This window comes from Peromyscus leucopus, chromosome 4 (assembly GCF_004664715.2).
Source record: "Peromyscus leucopus breed LL Stock chromosome 4, UCI_PerLeu_2.1, whole genome shotgun sequence".
NCBI classification, from domain to species: Eukaryota; Metazoa; Chordata; class Mammalia; order Rodentia; family Cricetidae; genus Peromyscus; species Peromyscus leucopus.
This window is the reverse complement of record NC_051066.1, coordinates 50011611-50032959: the sequence shown is the minus strand read 5'-3', so window position 1 is coordinate 50032959 and position 21349 is coordinate 50011611. Positions and strand designations below refer to the sequence as shown.

The window sequence follows — 21349 nt, the reverse complement described above, 5'->3', positions numbered from 1 at the left end:
TGTATACATGATAATTAAATAAATCTTTAAAAAAAAAAAAGATTTCTAAATCTTGAGAGCCACGTCACCATTGGTGCTGTCTCTTCGTCTTCTCCTCCCCATCCTCATCATCACCATCCTTTCCATCTTCACATTCCTCTTGTCTCCATGGAGATACTGCTCTGCTCTCCTCTGACTTTCTCAGTCTTCATCCCCGTAGAGATGGGGATGACAGGTCTGCTTGTTCTCCTGTTCATTTTCATTTTCCCAGGCTTTCCAGGGGAGAATCTACTTTTGTGTTTTGTCTGGACTAGTCTTAATGGCCTGAAGCTTATTGCCTTTCAACATTCAACATTTCAACAGGAGGACTTGTAAGAAGATCCTCCTTGGGGACTGGACCTGCCTGGACTGAGTCTACCAGGTTGATCGCAGTCCTTGGGGAGGCTTTGCCCTGGAGGAGGTGGGAATGGGGGGTGAGCTGGGGTAAGGGGAGGGGGTGGGAGGGGGAGAACAGGGGAACCCATGGCTGATATGTAGAACTGAATGGTATTGTAAAATAAAAGGAAAATAAAATAAAAAAAGAAGATCCTCCTTGTCCACTCTTAGAATTGAAGCTCTTTGGCCCTTCGTGAGGTTCCCGATACCTTCTGGCATTTGGAGGGCACCACATATAAGCACCAGGAGGAGGTGCCTGTGCAGGATAACTGCGTTTTGCCAGAGCACAGCCACTCAGAGTCGTGGTTCAGTCAACAGCGAGCTGTGAGTCTCTGCTGCGGGCCTCCGCGCAGCTGCTTTTCTGTGGTCCACATTTGTCTCTGCAGCCGTTTAGTGTCTAAAGCGTGGCTGGAAGTTTCTCTGCTGTCCTTCCTGCTCTACCAGCCTGGGCATTTCTAAACTCACTGGCCAAGGGCCAGCGTCCTTATGAGCAAGCAGCTTACAGTTGAGTGTACTTCTGTCTTTCCTCCTCAAGTTATGGGATTTCCAGTACATGCTCAGGAGTTCATGGCGTGAACAGCCATCTTGTTGAGAGCATTGTTGCTGTCACCTTAGATGAGGTGCCTCATAAAGTGTAAGAAAGTAGCTGAAGACCACCAAAAAAAAAAAAAACTCACAAGAAGAGAGAGAAAAGAAGAGATTCGATTTCTAAATCTCCTACTTAAAGGCTCTGTGTGGAAAAACTGGCTGCTTCAGGAGACTAAGAACACATACAACCATTTAATCTCTTCACAAAAATGGCCCTAAGATTCTATTTTTGTTGATAGAGCAATACAGCAATTAGTTACACCTCACCCATTCTGTTGTGATTTTCACTTACCATTCTAGCTGAAAAATAAGCCTACCTCCAATGGTCAGTTTCATTGTAGCTTTGTTTTCTAGACATTAGTTTTACAGAAGACAGATAAGCAGAATCTGTAGGAATTGCACATCCTGAATATTCTTTTAGCTGCTTTTATGTGTGCATGAGTGTGCGTGTATATGCAGTTGAATGTACCAGTGCATTTACCATGGAAGTCAGAGGAAGATATGCCCAGCTCTGCTGCTCTCCTGCCTATTCCCTTGAGGCAGGGTCTCTCATTGAACCTGGAGTTCACTGGATTTTGGTTTGCCTGGCTGGCCAGCAAGCCCCTGTGATCCTCTTTGTCTACACACACACACACACACACACACACACACACACACACACACACACCAGAGCTGATGTTACAAGTACATACATGTGACTTTTTATATGGATTCTAGGGATCTAAGCTCAGGTCCCCATGCTTGAATAGAGTACTTTCATCAGCACAGCCAACTCCCCAGCTCTTAAATGTTTTCTTCAGAAAAAAAAAAAAAAGTAAGTTTAATTCCTTCTATTTATTGGTCCACCCAACATTTACTGAACATCTGTACCCCGGCCAGCAGGGTCTTCAACAGGGACCTGAAGGGAGGGCCAGCAAATGAGAGGGACAAGAGACATAAAGAATGAGAGCAAGACAGGACGTCTGATCAAGCTCCAAAATTTTATTTTCCTCTTAAGACATATATAGGCGGGGGCAAAGGGGGTGCAAGCAGGGAGGGGACTTTAATCATGGGTTGTTCAGCCAGCAGGGAATGTTGCTATGAGGATTATCTATTCTTGCCTAATTGCCTAACTGCAGTGTGGTCACCTGATTTCTGAGAAGAGGTTCTGGTGCTATGGAGACTTAAGCAAGGCCTAGATCTAGAAAAAGAGGAGAGAAGCCCAAATATGGCGGCATGTGTGTCAAGGGTCACTTAGGCTTATGGCTCCCGTCACATCTGCTTGTGCTGGGCACTTTTCTAAGTGGTGTTGAAGATGACTGATAAAATATGGACAAATGGATCCAGCAATAAGAATAAATTATTGTGTAAGAATAAATTATCAAGGGCACAACGTAAGCATTGTAAAGAGAAATAAGTCAAGGTGTGGAAGTAGAGAGTGACAGAAAAGGGAAGGAAGGCTATTTAAAAAGATGCTGAGAAGTATACCTGAGCAGAATGGGGATGAAGTGCTTGAAGATTTCAGTGTTGGCTCCTCTGTATGCTGGGCACATGCCTGGCATAGCAGTTTTCCATCTGAAGAAGGTCACTCATCAGTGACCTTTAGAATGGTTGAAAACAACAAAGTTCTGTCTTCCAGTGAAATCGTACTCAGAAGTCCAACGTACTAGTCAAGAAGCTCTGATTGAAGTGCAAGAGTGCGTCCCAGAGCTCAGGGTTCCTCCACCATTGCTGTCTCTTCCTTTCTCCTCCCAGCACCATGGGAAATCCCTCAGGAAAGTCAGAATAGGTTATAGCTGCTAACAGAGACCATTTTATAGATGAACGAACAAAGATGTTAAATAACCAATGGAGTCACTGACTATTTAGAAGTTCACTAGCCCTTGATCAAAATGCTTGAGACCCAAAGTTTCAAAATGTTTTAGATTTCAGAGGTTTTCAGATTTGTTGTATTTGTAAAAAGTTTGTACAAACTGATTAGATACCCCTAATTGGAAATCTGAAGTGCTTGTCATCCTGCAACTTTCTTAGCGTCATGGAACTCAAAAAGTTTGGATATCAGAGCATTTTAGACTAAAGATGCTGAGTCTGAATTACTCATGAAGAGTATTTGAGCATCCACTGTGGGGTGGTTTGAAAGAAAACGGCCCCCAAAGGCTTATGGGAGTGGCACTGTTAGGAGATGTAGCCTTGTTGCCGTAGGTGTGGTGTTGCTGGAGAAAGTAGATCACTGGAGGTGGGCTTTGAGGTTTCAGATGCTCAAGATAGGCCCAATATTTCAGTCTCTTCCTGCTGCCTAAGGATCTGGATATAGAATTCTCAGCTACTTCTCCAACACCATGTCTGCCTGTGTGCCATCATGCTTCCCACCATGAGGTTGATGGACTAAACTTTTAACCTGTAAGCCAGTCCAATGAAATGTTTTCCTTTCCAAGAGTAGCCATGATCATGGTGTCTCTCCACAGCAATAGAAACCCTAAGACAGAAGTTGGTACCAGAGACTGGGGTGTTGCTGTGACAGGCTGGAGCATGCTTTTGTTTGAGGATTGTGGACTTTGGATTAAAAAAGCAGTTGGATGCTTGAAGTGGGCCTTAATGGGCCATATCAGTAGGAACATGGAAGACAGTGGTGCTGAGGGTGATTTGAACTGTGGGGGCCTGGCTCAGGACGGTTCACAGGAGAAGAATATTGGCCTAGAGATCATCTGGTATTTTGGTGAATGTGTCTGCTTTCTGCCCTTGTCCAAAAAATCTGCTGGAGGCTAAATTGAAGAGTTTTGGACTAACAGCTTTGGCAGAGGAAATTTCCAGTGGATTAAAGTCTCTGAAGAGACTTTGGACTTTGACAGGTTTGAGACTGTAAAAGACTGTTATAGACTCTGGGGACTTGTAAGCCAGCCCCAGTTAAATGTTTTCCTTTATTAGAGTTGACATGGTCATGGTGTCTGTTCAAAGCAAGAGAAAACCTAAGACACACTGTGTGCCAGGTATTGTGCTTAGGAATGCTTTGTGGAGATGGCAAGGAACAAAGACACAGACCTGATCATAAGTTTTTTTTTCTAACCTGATCTGATGGTGCAGGTCTGTGATCTCAGCTACTCTAGAGGCCAAGGCAGGAAAATCATAAGTTCAAGGACTGCCTGGGCAACCTAATAAGACCATGTCTTTAAAAAAAAAAAAAAAAAAAAAAAAAACAGAAGGACCGTGAACATAGCTTGGTGGTAAGCTGTGTGTTTATTTAGTGCATTGAGACCTTGTATTCAACCCTTACTGTGGGGACAGTGACATCTAAAACCAAGTGTGGTGGCATTCACTTGTTATCCCAGCACTTAGGGGGAGGATCACAAGTTTGACAACGACAACCGGGGCTGCATAGCAGGACCCTGACCCCCTCCAGTAGTTTTTCTATAGTGGGAGGAGAGAGAGACCAGAAAGGGGCAAAATAAGCCATTTATAATATAGGTAGAATGTTGTGCTGGCTCTTATCTATGTGGGAGCTTGTCGAAAGGAGGACTGTGTCTTAAAGGACACATTGATGTTGCTCTGGTTAAGAGGTCACTTAAATGAGGGTAATTCTCTGGGAAGCAGCAGTATCAGGGTGCTGCTAGGCACTTATAACAAGGACAGACCAAAAGATACAAAGAAGACCAAAGGGAGCCTGTGTCCTGAGAGGGTTGAGTCCAAGTCCCCATGTTACCACCCAGATCAAGCATCTCTCCTAGTCTTCCTACTTCACATGTTGGCTGCTCGTGTACCAGTGGTGAGATCTAAGCCATGGCCTCAGAGACCCTCCTTTCTCTTTTTAGGAGCCTCATGAACACTTTGAAACCTTGCCCCGAAGCTTCCTGGTAGGCTATTCCAGGCCATTCTCAATGTGTCTGCTAGGAAATCAGCTGTGATTGGCTCAAGCTGATTTGAATTTACCCTGATATTTTCTTTCTGTTTGCTTACAAACTGCAAGGAACTTTTTAAAAGTATGTGTAGGTGTGTGAATCTACATATGGGTATGTGTACAGGTGCGTGCAAGTGCCCTTGGAAGCCAGTGCTTTGGATCCCCTGGGGCTGGTGTTACAGATGTTGTTAGCCCGGTGATGTGGGCGCTGGGAGCCATCTCTCCAGCCCAAAGAACTCTTTTGTTTTTAATGTAGCCTTTCTGTTAAACAAAGTAACTATTTTCAGATACTGATTACAAAGCCATCAGAGATTAGTTATATGTGTTTCCACATGTATTCTACTTTTTCTGCTTTGTTTTTATAGTTCCCTACTCATCCTAACATCTTTCATTTATTTGTATTTTGTGATAGCTTTCTAGTTATTAGAGTAAAAAGGCTTTTTATCTCGAAAAAGGAGTCAGAGTGGATTATTTGCTACAAAATTAATGCTCATTTCTCTCAAGTTTGTTCATTTTCATAAGCACTCACAAACACACATAAACTGTAAGGTGACCACAGTGATTCTTGGAGGTCTTCGTAGGAACGTTTATAGCAGTATTCCTTTCATCCCACCAAGTCCTATACTGAAATCCTTCCTAATAGAATCTGGACCCAAAAGTTAATGGACTACAGATGTTTTTCTGGGTATGGAGGCACATAGCATAATTGTGTTTTAACAAAGTACAGAATGCTAACCATATCTATGTGTCTGAATTAGGTCATCATTTTACTGTGAATCTGAAACTGTCTTGACATGGCATGGGATTCAGACAGAACGTCTTCTTAGACTTGTTGACGTTCTCGTGACCTTCTCTGTTTCTGGTTTTGAGCCCAGGAGACATAGCAGCAGGATTCACCTGTCACTCCTTGCTGTATCGGTGGAATGGATCACACGCTGACTGCCATGTCTGTACAGACACAGTCATTTCATTGTACATTACATTAAATGCTCTTGTTTTCACAGTCCTTAGGTTAGTGATACTAAAAATGTAGTATGTGCATGAGTGACCTAGGGTCTCATTAAAAATGCAGATTCTGCCTTCCCAACATGTGCTCAAGTGATGGAGTCAGACCTGAACTGTCACTGTTGGCATTGTTCTACTTACAGCCCCGTGAAGTTAGGCCATAACACCAAAACTTGACGTCTCTTCCTGTGACAGCATGAGGCTCTCTTTCAGACACTGTGTAGACTGCTACACACTAGTCAAAACTAGATCTTGGTATTTCTTCTTTCTTCCAGCCTGGCTTTTTGGTTTGGTTTGGTTTGGTTTTATCTCTCTCTGTAGCTCTTTCTGTCCTGGAACTGACTCTGTAGACCAGGCTGGCCTGGAACTCACAGAGATCCGCCTGCCTCTGCCTCCCCAGTGCTGGGATTAAAGCCATGTGCAACTACCACTTAGGCCCTATCTTTTTTTAAATTACAAACTTCCTTTTGGTTTTTGGTTTTGTTTTTTTCAGTACTGCGGATCAGACCCAAGGAGTCATGCATGGTAGGCAGGCATTCTGCCACTAAGCTACAGATTTTTGTTTTGAGACAGGGATTCACTCTGTTGGCTGGGTTGGCCCTAAACTTGCCAGCCCTCCGGCCTCAGCCTCCTGAGTAGCTAGAATTACAGACTTGTGCCACCAGCCCAATCATGGACTTCCTTAGTAGCTTCCATTCAGAGAATGCCTGTCAATAAAGTTGTACTTTAGTAATTTTACTTTAAGGTAGAAAATTTGGAAAAGTTGATGTCTGAATTTCTAGAGCTGACTGTTTGACTTTAAAAAGTCATATGGTGGAGTTGGGGGTTTTCTCAGCTTACAAGGCCCTGAGTACAGTCCTCAGCTCTGAAGAAAAAAAAAAGTCATGTTGTCATAAATACATGCTATATTTCAAGTTTATATGTTGCGTGTGGTACAAATCTGATTGTAGGTCCCGTTATTAGTTGTTATTACAAAATAATCTTTAGGAAAATAACTTTACTTTCCTCTTATTGCCCTTGTCTTTTCTGGTTTTGGACCACAAGTAAAACAGCCTTAATTTGCAGTGGTCCTGTCAGGGAAGTGGGGAGGACTGTCTTGTCTGGAAGGCATTCTTTGGACTCTGAACGGTGTGATAGAAGAGGAAAAGCTGCAGGAAGGAGAGCGTGGCCTCAGAGTTTCCCAGTGCCTGGATTCACGGCACTTCCCACTGTAGACACGCCAGAGCCAGCTCACCCAAGGCTGGCTGAGCTGCCTGATGGCTGCCAAGTCACTGCAGTGGCCTCTTGTAAACTGTGGCCTTTTCTGAATGTTGGCCTATGGGTCTTCCTGCCAGTCACCTTCAGTCAGAAGCAGATGTCACTGCGCATACACAGACAGACACAAAACCACAGAAGGCACGAGGAAGAGGCTGACAGTACCATGTGTCACATTTTTAAAAATCAGATAAACTTTGATATTGCAAAGGATAATGAGCAAATACGGAGAAGTTCTGATGTGCAGCGAAGGTGCCATGATTGGCAGTGTGATTTGGACCTAGTGCTGGACTGATCTCTGAAATACTTTCAAGACACACAGTCTGAATTTGAATGGGTTAGAGATTGTTGAAAAGGGACATGAGCTCTAGAAAAGAAGACAAAATCCTCATTAAAATATGCTAGAGAAGACTGGCTTAGGCATGTTTTAAGTTGCAAGAATTTGGCTTTTATGGAAAATACCAAACAGCATTATTGAGATTGTCCTGTTCCTTTTGTTAAGGAAAGTATTGTTTGCGAATCTCAGTTTGTTTATATACAAGAGTATACCTCAGTACTCCATGTTTGAGTTGAAATTTAATATTTAAGTTTATTAATGTTGGCTTAAAAAAAATAGCTTGAGCCAGGCATGGTGGTATACACCTTTAATCCCAGCACTTGGGAGGCAAAGCCTCTTGTGAGTTCAAGGCCAGCATGGTCTATATAGCAAGTTCTAGACCAGCCAAGAAAGGCTAAAGTTATGGTATTAGAACACTATGAAGTGAGTACGTAGTAGAGTTTTCAGTTAAGAAGCTGAGTTAGTTGGGCAGTGATGGTGCGCACACCTTTAATCCCAGCACTCAGAACGCAGAGGCAGAAGGATCTCTGAGTTTTCGGACAGCCTGGTCTACAAAGAGAGTTCCAGGACTCTAAAGCCAGAACCATATGGCTGAAACTGCCACGGTCTACTGCTTACTAGGGCTGGAACATGGCCTCCTTGTTCAATTCCATCTTCATCAGCTTTCTGTTTTCCATGGTTTCCATCTCTGCCTAAGCTTGGCTGTCCTGAAACTTGATCTGTAGACCAGGCTGGCTGGCCTCAAGAGATCTGCTAGCCTCTGCCTTTGGAGTGCTAGGATAAAAGTGTGCACCACCACAGGGCTCTAAGCTTTTCTTTAAAATTTATTTATTTTTACTTTATGTTCATTGATGTTTTGCCTGCGTGTATGTCTGTGTGAGGGTGTCAGATCTTGGAGTTACAGACAGTTGTGAGCTGCCATGTAGGTGCTGGGAATTGAACTCAGGTCCTTTGGAAGAGCAGCCAATGCTCTGAACTACTGAGCCATCTCTCCAGCCCCTAAGCTTTTCTTTAATTCCTTTCCACAAGTTGGAAACTTAACAGAGTGGGATCTTGCCCATAGGTCACCACTCCCTTTATTCCATTTTTTTTTTTTTTTTTTTTTTTTTTTTTTTTTTTTGGTTTTTCGAGACAGGGTTTCTCTGTGTAGCTTTGCATCTGTTTTGGAACTCGCTTTGTAGACTAGGCTGGCCTCGAACTCACAAGAGATCTGCCTGCCTCTGCTTCCCGAGTGCTGGGATTAAAGGGGTGCGCCACCACCACTACCCTTTATTCCATTTCTTAATTCGTTTATCTCTGAACACAGGATTATAGTTCCATTATACTTCCTGGTACCCCTTTTCTTAATCTGTACACTTTGTATTTTTATTTGTTCAGCTTGCTCCTTTTCACCACAACATTAATAACCACACAACAGAGTCTATACTAGGCTGTTTTGCGATTTCCTCTGCCAATGGAATTAATCCAAAACTCTTCACTTTAGCCTCAGGCAGACTCTTCAGACTTTTCCAATAAGGGCAAAAAGCAGCCGCATTCTCCATTAAAATATCACAAGACCAGTCTCTAGGCCACATACTAACATTCTTCTCCTGTGAACCCTCTTGATCCAGACACCCAAAGTTCAAATCACACTCAACACCACTGTCTTCCGTGCTCCAACTAGTAAGGCCCATTGAGCAGCACTCAAAGCGTTCAACTACATTTCTAATCCACAGCCCCAAGATCCACATCCCTTCAAACAAAAGTGTGTTGAGGCCTATCACAGCAATACCCCAGCCCCTGGTACCAACTTCTGTCTTGGGGTTTCTACTGCTGTGAAGAGACACCATGACCATGGCAACTCTTATAAGGGAAATATTTAATTGGGTGGCTTACGGTTCAGAGGTTCAGTCTATTATCATCATAGTGGGACATGGCAGCATGCAGGCAGACATGGTGCTGGAGAGGTAGCTGAGAATTCTGCATCTTGCTCTGGCAACGGGAAGTGGTCTGTCTCACTGGACATGGTTTGAGCATATGACACCTCAAAGCCCACCTCCAGTGACACACTTTCTCTAACAAAACCAGACCTACCTACTCCAATAAGTCCACACCTTCTAATAGTGCCATTCCCTTCGGGAGCCATTTTCTTTGAAAGCACCACCAGCAGGTAACCTCACCTCTTCAGACAAAAGCTCAGTAGCTTGACACTTGCTGAACCCAGACATTGCCTGTAACCAAGTGCAGAAACACTAGGCCTAAAAATGAAAAAGTAGAGGGCTGGAGAGATGGCTCAGTGGTTAAGAGCACTTGCTGTTCTTGCAAAGGACCTGGGTTTAGTTCCCAGCACCTTCATGGTGGCTCACAACCGTCTGCAACTCCACTTTGAGAGGATCTGATACCCTCTTCTTACCTCCACAGGCACCAGAGACACACGTATATACATCAGACAAAACACTCATATAACTAATAAGATGAAATAAACCTTAAAAAAAAAAAATGACTCAGAACCCGGGACTTCCAAGGGATCTTTTCCTAAAAGAATCAAAACTATACTGTAGATGCATCTGTACTGGCTGGTTTGGGGTGTCTAGTTAACACAAGCTAGAGTCATCAGAGGAAGGAGCCTCAGTTGAGGAAAGGCCTCGATGAGATCCAGCTGTAAGGCATTTTCTCAATTAGTGATCAATGGGGGAGGGTCCAGCCCATGGTGGGTGGTACTCCACCTGGGCTAGTGGTCCTGGTTCTAAAAGAAAGTGGGCTGAGCAAGCCATGAGGGGAAAGCCAGTAACACTCCTCTGTGGCCTCTACATCAGCTCCTGCTTCCAGGATCCTGCCTGTTTGAGTTCGTGTCCTGACTTCCTTCAGTGATGAACAGTGATGCTGGAGTGTAAGCCAAGTAAACCCTTTCCTCCCCAACTTGCTTTTTGGTCATGGTGTTTTGTTGCAGCAATAGAAACCCTAATTAAGACAGCATCTCATCTCACCCCAGGACCACAAGACTCCCTTAGAACTTGACTGCTAAATGTAAAAAGCAATTTGGAGAGAATTTTTGTTGAAAGGAAAAATAATTTATTAAACAGTAATATCCCTCCTCCCAAAATAAAACAGATAAGGTAGCTCAGTGGTGGTCTGCCTACGTGCACAAGAGTGCTAAGTTCCGTGCCCAGCACCATCAACCATAAAAAATAAGAAAGCTACTATCTAGGAAAAGAAGCACGCAGAATGTAGAGCAATGGTTCTCAACCTTTCTAACGCTGTGGCCTTTAATACAGTCCCTCACGTGGTGACCCCAACTGTAAAAGCATTTTCATTGCTCCTTCCTAACTGGAGTTTTGCTACTGTTATGAATTGTAATGTCAATATCTGATATGTAGGATATCTGATATGAGACCCCTGCCAAAGGTCATTTGGCCCCAGAAAGAGTTGAGAACCACTGATGTAAAGTAACCCAGTGGAAATATCAAATTTTGGAACCTAGGATTTCTACATGGAAATAATCCCGGAGAGTTTACTTTGCTAAAAATCTGCCAGGTTGGGAACTGCTGGTATAGCTCAGGGCCCCACCCTTCTAGGCTCAAAACCAGCTGTCCCTGCTTTGTCCTGTTTGGTGTAATTGCTGCCTGAGGGGCAGTGCAGGTCAACTGCGGTGCTTCCCTTTGTCATTTCTAACCATTTGGGCTCCTTATCAGGGGGTCGGATACCCTGGCAGTAATCTGCGCGTGTAAATTGTTAACCTACGCGCTCTGACCGTGGTGTTTACAGTTGAAATCTGCAAGTACTCTGCCCCTCCTGATGCTTGCTTCTCTCCCGGGCCATCCTGTCATTTGACACTCCATGACAATTTCAGATCGCTGTTTGGGTCACTAGCAACTGAATGGCTTTCTTGAGACATTTTATTGTTCAGGCACTTTGTGTGCTTAGAAATATATTTGAGTAGTGACAAGTGAGCTCAACTTTGAATTTTCTGAGTCCATCAGGTGCCGATAGCACACATTTTCTAGATGGCTGGCTATAGTTTGGGGCATGGATTGTAGCAAGAGAATAGACATGTCTTTCTGCAGAAGGTCCCTATGGGGTTCAAACTTGTGATCTTAGCCTCATTATCACACTTTGAAAACCATCAAACCTAGTAGGCATATTATATGTATTTCCCTCTGTAATCTTGAATTGAGCTTAATTTTTTAATTACCCAAGGCTTATTTCAAATATGCAATTAAAAATCACTTTGGGCTGTTTCTCACTTTTGTTTGATAGTGAAAGTCACAAAAGTAAAGCAGACAGCCAAAGAGCCTGTCACTTTTCATCTTCCCGTGCTGCCTGTGACAGCAGAGTCACAAAAGTGGAGCCAGCCAGCAGCAATGAGCAGAACTCACTTTCCAGAGAGTGTGACGGGACCTTTTTCTTCAGGGAGGCTGGAGCGGGTCTGATGGCAGTCACTTTAGAGACCTTTAGACCTCGGCGCTCATTTACCACTAAAACGTCCCCGCTCTGCTTCTGCATTATGAAGATCATCTGTCAACACTTTGAGATCGGCCCCTTTGTTATTAAGCGTGTGATGCTCTACACTGTCAGGTTTTTTTGCCAATTATAGTTAAGGTACAATGGTGTATTCACCAGATCAAAGTCTCACATTGGCGGTAGAGAAATGATTTGTAAGTCTTTATTCATCTGAATTGTACAGTAGAACACCTGAGGAATGCAAATAATCCCTCTGAGGGCTCTGCAGGGAAGGCTGTGGAGATGATAGGAGAGAACTATTGTTATTCTGAATTGATGTTTTAGCCAAAATAATTATTTCTTACCTTGTTTCCTAACAGTTTTAGCTTTACTGGTTATGTTGACCATACTTAAGAGACAGATATATGACATTTTCCATTATCCTTGCACATGGGTTTGTTCTGTTTGCCTTTCATGAAGCTGTATTTGGTGTGCTTTTTAAAATGACATATTTGATTCTAACTTGTATAATAAAAGTCTGTTACTAAGCCTTTAATGATAACATTTTAATATAGAGATTTCAATAGTTTGCCTATAAAATAATGTAGAATGCCATAATGCTATTATATGCAAAAATGCCTATTTAAGTCCCCTTTTTGCTTTATTATACCCTTCATAATTTTCCATAAGAAAATACCAAGTTTAAATAATAATTTAAGGCTATATACTTTATTCCAAAATAATTCTTAGGTGTCAGTATACTTTTTTAGGATGTAAACAAAAGATACAAATATTATGAAGGTCAAAAGTCACTAATAACATTAAATATGTAATTACCTCTGTATGATAAGCATATGCAACCCTTGTATGAATTTTCATTTCTTTTTCTATCCTGAATCCTGTGCAGCTGGCCATATTCTCTTCCTTCCTCCCTCCCTCCCTTACTCCCTCCCTTCCTTCTTTTCTTATTCCCTCCCTCCCTCCCTGCCCCCCTCCCTTCCTTCCTCCCTCCTTCCCCCCTCCCTTCCCTTCCTCCCTCCCTCCCTCTCTCTCTCCCTCCTTCCCTCCCTTCCTTCCTTCTTCTTTCTTTCTTTCTGGCTTTTCAGGACAGGGTTTCTCTGTAGTCCTGACTGTCCTGGAACTCACTGTGTGGACCAGTCTGGCATTGAACTCAGAGATCCACCTGCCTTTTCTTCCCAAGTGCTGGGATTAAAGGCGTGCGCCTCCATTACCTGGCTATATTCTTAACTTTTTAATAGCTATTTGAATTCCTGCCATTTTGTTTGATATTTGAATTTCGATGAATTTGGTCTTTAGTTCTTCCTTTTCTTTGCCCTTAAAAGTAGCTGAACATTGATTATTGAAGACATTTCTCCCACAGTATTTTGCCATAATGCCTATTAAACTTTAGTCACAGTACAGGGGGTGGGGCCAGTGCAGTGATGGCCCAGCAGTAAAAGTGCTTGCGCCAAACCTGATGGCCTGAGTTCGCTCCCGGAGCCTACATGGTGGAAGGAGAGAACTGCCTCCTGCAAGCTGTCCTCTGACCTCCATGGCACGTGGGATCAAGTGTGTGTGCACACATCAAAAATAAATGTAAACTACAGGATGCTGATAGAATGGTGTAAGACCCCAGTGACTTATGGTACTTATCCCAATCTGTAAGCAGCCCTGGGTAAAACCCCTAGACTCATAGGAGAATGAATCATATGCTATGATTACATGGGAATGAAGAAGATATTACCTGCTCAGTGGATGTGTTATGCTCCTAGGTTCTTTACAATATAATATGTACTATTATTATTTCCACTTCTGCAGCAGGCTTAGAAACAGGTCCTGACCCGAGAAGAAGAAGAAACTTTTAGTTATCTGCTGCATTTGTTTCACTTCAATTCTAATCACTACTTTTCAAAAATGCTCACTTGAGAAGCGGGAGGAAGACTCACAGTGCTTTTCCACAATAGCTACTGTGTTTCCTAATGGACTTGGCTTTCCATAACTTTGGTGATTAAAGGAATTGATTTCCTCTGTCTTTCTATTTATGATCCTATGGAAGTTTGGATTTATAGGATAGCATGTACCCAATTGGCTATATTTGTAAATCTGTATTTGCATTTTTGTTATTGTTGTTGTTGCTGTTAGCAGAAACCTCCCTGGAAAACAATGGTAGCTGCTGATTCAGTTCATTCAGGAAGGAACTAACCCATCAGTAGATATCTGGGTGGGACGAATTGTTTTTCAGAGATGCTTCAAAATTAGTTGGCATTTCTAAGTGTGGTTCCTGTATAAGCAACTTTGAGTTCTCTTTCTAAAATTTACTTTGTAAAGGACATTAGACATTATGAAACAGAGTCTTGTTCAGAAGTACAGGTGTTAATGCGGAACAAATTCAGTTTGACTTTTAAAAGTTGATAATATTTGTAATAGAGTCCCTATAGATAGTGTGCTAAAGTAAAACTAGGTGACAATAGAAAATCCCCGTGTGTACCTGAAGAAATCGCTGCCTGCTAATGCCTTGACCTTGGAGAGCTATACACAAAAGATGGCATCATAGAACCGTGCGGTTCTTATGAATATGTATGTGATACTTGATAATAATGAATGTGGTACAGTCATGCATGCACTACAAGACAATGTTGTGCCCTTTTTTGTCTACAGGTTGATAAAAATTAAAGAGTGGGTGGACAAGTATGACCCAGGTGCCTTGGTCATTCCTTTTAGTGGGGCCTTGGAACTCAAGTTGCAAGAATTGAGTGCCGAGGAGAGACAGAAGTATCTGGAAGCGAACATGACACAAAGGTTAATTAGCATTCATTTTCCCTACACTTTATTATCAACTATTTCCTTGCAGTAATTTAATTGCTTGCGCTGATAGAATAATAAATGACAGAGTAATTACCATTATAAAGAGGGAATCTTCTCCTTTCTTTACCATGAGACAGAGTGAAAAGATTTATTTGAAATTAAGTTTTTAACTGTCATCTGTCATCTCCGAACAGTGTTTTAATTATAACATAGGTATTAGTTATGTATATTTTTGAGGAGGGATGATCGCCAAAACGCTTTCGTCATGTTCAGTGGGGGGAGGGGAACGGGTGAATCACTTGCCGTAGTTTTTTTCTGAGTAACAATAATATATTGTTAGAAGATTGGGTTTCAATCAAATAATTTTGCTTTCATGGCTCAAGTTCTGGAAATAATTAATATTGGATGAAAAGAGTTGTAGTCTGGGAAGATACAGTTTTTCGTTTTTAATAGTAAACAGTTCAAAATGCTTCAGGCTAATACAATTAAAGCCAATTTTAGAATGGGTGTTTTAAGAAATAGCCCCAGCTCTCTGAGCTCTTCAAGTGTGCTATGGGAGATAAATGGTCATTTACTAATATCTTTACCATTATCTGCTTAAGATGAATCATTTTAGTTCTGGACGGATCTCTGGCAGAGTCAACTTAAATGTTGAGTGAATTTGTTTCATTTTATTTCAGTGCTTTGCCAAAGATCATTAAGGCTGGGTTTGCAGCCCTCCAGCTAGAATACTTTTTCACTGCAGGCCCAGATGAAGTGCGTGCGTGGACCATCAGGGTAAGATTCATACTTATTCATCAGCTCTATCCAGTTCCACACTATTGAATTCAGATTAATATCACTGACTTTGAAGTTTGTCATGGTGGCGGTTAGCTAGTCATTACAGATGAGGTTTTTGTCCAGGATAACTTTAATTATTTGTGAGCTGCTGAACAGTGAAAGTGGAGCGGCATTGATTGAGGCAGGTAACAATTGATTCTGCCTATTACATAGTCTGAATTTCTTCATCCTGTAGAATCTGCCTACCCTCCTCCTGTGGTCAGAGATAAGACGCACCAGTATTGTGCTTGCTTAATCTGTGTGACTGGGTTTGTCTGTGCTGAAATTGATGTTGCTTTTCATTTTGTATTCGCTAAGTTTGTTTGGGTTGCGGGTGCTTCTTTCCTCCTTTGCTTTGCTCGGATTACATTTCAGCAATAAAAGCAATATGACATCATTATGCTCTTCATAGATACACAGTTGGGCTCAAAAAGCTAAACTCAGTGTGTAATAATTCATTCTTTTCTATTGAATTCATAGAAGTGATGTTTGTTTTCACTGTTACGTGTTCAACTTCTTTAAGAATGTGATACATAGTGTAGATATTAGTGTATACTGAATATGACTACGGAGAGTGACTAATTTATTCCCAGAGGACAATAGACTGAAGTATAATGGTTTGTTTGCTTTTGAGTGTAACTATATTGTAATATAGTATTTCCTACTGAAAAATATTTTGAAATATATATAGTCCTAAATGATGTGTTACAGAATATAAACAGGTCGGAACTTTCAGATTCAGTATTTAAGTCTTTACTAATGCTGTTTAAAATACATGTTTTGTGGTGATCGGTGCTATCCTGACTTGGGCTTCTGTTCCGTTTTTCTTTGGTATGGATAGAAACATGGAGATGGTCAGCAGTGTTAGATAAGACTGTGAATCCAAGACTCACTCTCCTTTATGTCTTCTCCTTTGAAGAAGAAAAGTGTCTGACTGACTTCTAACCGAGGTCCTTTTAGATAAACTTTAAAAATAATGTCAAAGCAAATCCAAGTTGGTAAACAAATTGCCAGTGTTTGTTGTTACTATATATTTAAAAGATATATTTTAAAGCCTTAAAACTTCTAACTGAGTGTGTGAAGCAGGAAGGAGCATCACTGGCTTTGAGACATGAAAGCTTGGTTTGTCTTAAGACTGATTGTTCGTTCCCATGATTTAATATGCTGTGACCCTCGGTCAGGTAAGCATCAGCGAGTAGCCACATTCACCCAATACATCTTTTATTGTAAAAACTGTGCTCCGTAGTGTCAGGCTTCTTAGCACTTGAACATGCTTTATTAAGCAGCTCGCGGTCACCATTATTTCTCAGGTTTCCTTCTGTGGTTGTGTCTGTCTGGAATGTATGTTCTTGTAATTTAGCATATGGGGTAATTACAAGACATTTCTCTTCCCATCTCGACTTGAATTTCCTTCATGATGGTTAGAGGCAGGGTATAGTATAAAAAATTTTCAAAAATCTTACTGTTAACATTTCTTGATTATGTCAAAATTATTTGCTGACCATAGCTTATTTGATTCACTAGAAATGCCTTAAAATATCCCTTTATATATTGACTTTCATATGTTCTTTAGAGGAGCTGAAATTTTGAGGGCTTTTTATCTTTTTTAAACCTTTTATAATTCAACTTGAAAGTTACTTAAAAATCTTTATTTTTTTTTTTTCACTGTGAAGAATAGAAAATCGAAATGAAACCCACACCAAACCCCACCAGTGCATCTAAATCAATAAAACCATAGATGGCTGTTAGGAAAAACAAAGCTACGAGCTGTGTCCCTTTAACACCTATGACGTGTCTGCTCAATCTGCTGCACGGTGTCCACTGATGAAAATGTACTGGTTGTATGGCTGACACCCTAACTGCTATTAAACTCAAGTTTGAGTTGAGCCAACTACAGATCAGAGAAAAAAAACTCGATGCTTATAGTCAGTCATCTTAAATGCAATTCGTTTTCTCTGGTCCTTCTCAAAGAAAGGGACGAAGGCTCCTCAGGCTGCAGGAAAGATTCACACAGATTTTGAAAAGGGATTCATTATGGCTGAAGTCATGAAATACGAAGACTTTAAAGAGGAGGGTTCTGAAAATGCAGTCAAGGTAAGGAATGACTTTTTCACTTGCAAATTTCATAATTTTAGCACTCATGTGACACCCTTGATAAATTACAGCTGCTTTAACTGTGTGCTGCTAGCCTGTTAGGATCCCATTGTCCCCTGATGGGGGCTGCCCATGTGCTCTCAGGTCAGTTTTAGAGAGCTGTATGGAGGGGTTTGTTTGTGTGTTTGCTTTTCTCTAACTGAGAATAAAAAGAGACGTTTAAGTCACATTAAAAAAAGAAAGAAAGAATTTGTTCACTGGTAGCTAATGAAAAAGTCATAGTAATCCATTTGAGTATATGAACTAGAAATAAACACCTTTGGTTAAGTCAAGGAAACAGATAATGGTGCCTAGTCAAATAAACCTGCTGAATGATACTGAAACTTCATGGGTTTCTTTTTTGCTTTTTTTCTTTTTTTTTTTCTGGATCTTTGGGAATTTGATTTGCTTTTTCAACACTAGAGGGCAGGTCCAAAATTGTGCTTTCTTTTAGCTAATAACTATAATTTGATTTACAGACACAGATAGTGAAGCAGTGTTATATAATATGAGTACTAAGCAAGTTTTAATCTAAGTTCTATTGCAAATTCATTTTTCTAGCTTGTTTGATTCTACACAAAGGAACGTATTAATATCCAATAAGTAGGTAGTTCACCTAACTAAAGTTGACCTTGTAGGTAGCTGCTTTAATTTAATTTGAAGACTGTCATAGAAAATGTTGAATGATTTAAATAGGACTCTTATGTTGACTGTTTCATAATTTGAAAGGAATGTGAAAGATACTTCAAGTTTGGTATATTCTTACCAGTATTATTAGAATACTCATATCAAACAGCATGGTTTTAATGGGACTCTTGGAACCTTAGAAGCAGGAAGGGAAAAAATCTTCATATAAGTGATTCAGTATTGAAAGCCATTTTGGATTTACAAAAAAAAAAAAAAAAGTAAGTTACAGTTTATAACTAAACAAAGCCATTAATTTTATTGGTGTCATCTGTATTGATATAGATAAGTATGTAAATATTGATGGTGAATTTTGTCAAGAATACTAATTAGACTTGAAGAATATCTGATTTTTTTTTTCCGACATGTTATATCACGTTAGCATATTTCTTTTCATACAAAAGATTCAAATGAGGATATTTTCCCTTTCTAAAATTCAAGATATAAGCTTCCTTTTCATACTTACATATGCTAAGTTGATTTTTTACCAGTCCTTAGTAGATTATTTGTTATAATAAACTTAGATAACATGAATCGTGACTACTTTAACAATTCAGAAACTATAATACACAGTGCAATGATATTTCCTGCTTATAATAATATGTAAGGCTGAGTGCTTCATATCATAAATAGGGAAAGGTGCATCTGGCTTTTCCACCTAGAATATCACTAAATATCTTGTGGGTTTTTAACTTCCAAAACTAACATTTAAAATTGTGAACTCTGACTAAATGAAAGATTTATGAGCTGCTTTATACTCCGTATTCAACAGTGTTCACTTGTACATGACAAGAAGTTTGAGCTTGAGAACACAACTGTGTGTGTGTGTGTGTGTGTGTGTGTGTGTGTGTGTGTGTGTGTGTGTGTGTTTCTACCACCGGTGCAGCATAGCTAATTCAGTGCAGTGCTGTGAACTATATACTGAATAGCTCTGTGGGCTTTGTAGTCTACAGGGATATCACACTATTAGCAATCATATCTGCTTAGGCAAAGCTGCCTTCTACAGATGGCCGCTTTCAAGTGCAAATGAACTGCTTAGACGTGTCTTGTTTAATACATACTCAAGACTCACAAATGGGTATTGATTTTTTTTTCAACCAGTGTTTCTGATAGCAGTGGAAATGGATTAAATGGTCTCTAGAGAATTTAAAGAAACACTGTCACTATTAATAGTAAACTTGAGTGTAACAAAGTATATAAACTTACACTAATATGTCGTGTCAATATGTATTTCATTTAACTTGTCTGTATAGTTTAATAATAGTAGGCCTTAGGTTCTAGAAATACGTAGCATATGGCTTTCAGTACATCACATCTTTACAAAAATTATGTGAATATTTAGTTATATCTTTTAGAATGATAAAGCACACCATCTTTTTAAAGCTAAACTTCATGTTAATAGCATATTTGTTATTAGTAGGCAAAAGTCTTTGTATAGTGCACTATCAAAAATATGCTCATGAGGGCTTTTCAGTCTGGTTTGTTGATTTTAAGCCTCAGATGTATGATCTTTGTTAGTGTTTTTAACTACTGATTAATATAATTCCACTTGGCTTTGAACTTTTAGTATTGACAATAGGAAGTAGTAATCTTACATTGGACAAAGTTTTCATGTTCTCAAGAAATTCTAGCAGAAGGAAAACACTTGAGGATTTTTTCCAGAAGATCCTCAGGTCCCCATTGAGTAGTTGGTGCCGGGGTCGCAGGAGACTGCTAATATGTGAGTGTCGAGTGTGGGCGCTGACGAGCCTGCACTGTGTCCTGGGCCGTGGGATGAACCTGCTTTGTTGTGTGCAGTTACCAAGAGCATGGCTGGATCTGCATACCGGCAGGTGGAATCAGGTGCTTTGCGGACTGGTCTACAAGTGGACAAATATCTGTCTGCAGTTCCAACCTGTTAGAGTGCGCTTGTCACGACACTGTTAGTAAACTTCTGAGTTAGTGTTCCGAATGCACACTTGTTCAGCACTGTGGTCAAGATCAAACTGGGCCACAAGAAATTCACATATATGTGCCACAATTGAGCACAGTGTTTCTTAGAGCAAACTGTCTCTAAGATGTCACCACGGTCACCAAAGAATTCTTTAAGCCAACAAAGCACTTGTAGCTTTTTTTCTACCTCCTTTGATGGGTTTTCTTAGAGTGACTTGCTGATTTTTGCAGACACATCAGAAATGTACCATAAACAGCATGTAATGAAACTTAATGATATCGGTATAATTGCATTTATGTATCAGCAGTGACTGAGAATCCATTATGTACACGCATATGTGGAAACGTAGTCCTGCCGTAGGTCTGCTTTTCTTTGCATTAGAACTTGTGTGCATTCCCATATTCTCTCTCTTCTTCTTCATCCTTTTTTTAACATGACCCACAGAGCATTGCTTTGCATTGTTTTTCCTGTGTATTTAGTTGTAAGTGATAAGCCATTTCCTCTTGTTTGTTCTCTTTGCAGGCTGCTGGAAAATACAGACAACAAGGCAGAAATTATATTGTTGAAGATGGAGATATTATCTTCTTCAAATTTAATACACCTCAGCAACCAAAAAAGAAATAAAGTTTAGTTATTGCTCAGATAAACATACTTCTAAAATGCATATGTTGGGTTTTGGGGTTTTGTTTTTTAAATTAAAGTTTCTGAAATCTAAAGAGACAAAGTTAGAAGTGGAAATCTTCTACAAACAAATTATTTTTATTTGTTTTTAAATTATAAAATACTGTGTACCTTCAATGAAATTCGAGTTACTAAACGTGAACAGCTTTGCTTTTCACGTGATTAAGACCCTACTTCAGATTGTAGAAGCTTTTCAAGAACCATATTACTCTCATGATACTCCATTAATCTCCATCATGTATGCCAGGCCTGACACATTTGACAGTGAGGACAATGTGGCTTGCTCCTTTTTGAATCTACAGATAATGCATGTTTTACAGTACTCCAGATGTCTACACTCAATAAAACATTTGACAAAACCAGCCTTGGTCTGTTTGGGGATGTCTGTATTGACTGGCTGTGGTGT

The 21349-nt window shown here is 40.6% G+C and overlaps 1 protein-coding gene across 1 annotated transcript in view; it reads left to right on the top strand.

Moving 5' to 3' along the window:
* The window catches only part of Ola1 (Obg like ATPase 1), a 134452-nt gene extending 113146 nt beyond the window's left edge, over window positions 1-21306 (top strand). The window contains exons 8-11 of the mRNA XM_028885712.2: window positions 14547-14687; window positions 15374-15470; window positions 17484-17606; window positions 20785-21306. Coding sequence (XP_028741545.1) covers window positions 14547-14687; window positions 15374-15470; window positions 17484-17606; window positions 20785-20886 — 463 coding nt within the window. The 3' untranslated portion in view covers window positions 20887-21306. The remainder of the gene's footprint in view (window positions 1-14546; window positions 14688-15373; window positions 15471-17483; window positions 17607-20784) is intronic.
* The last annotated feature ends 43 nt before the right edge of the window (window positions 21307-21349 follow it).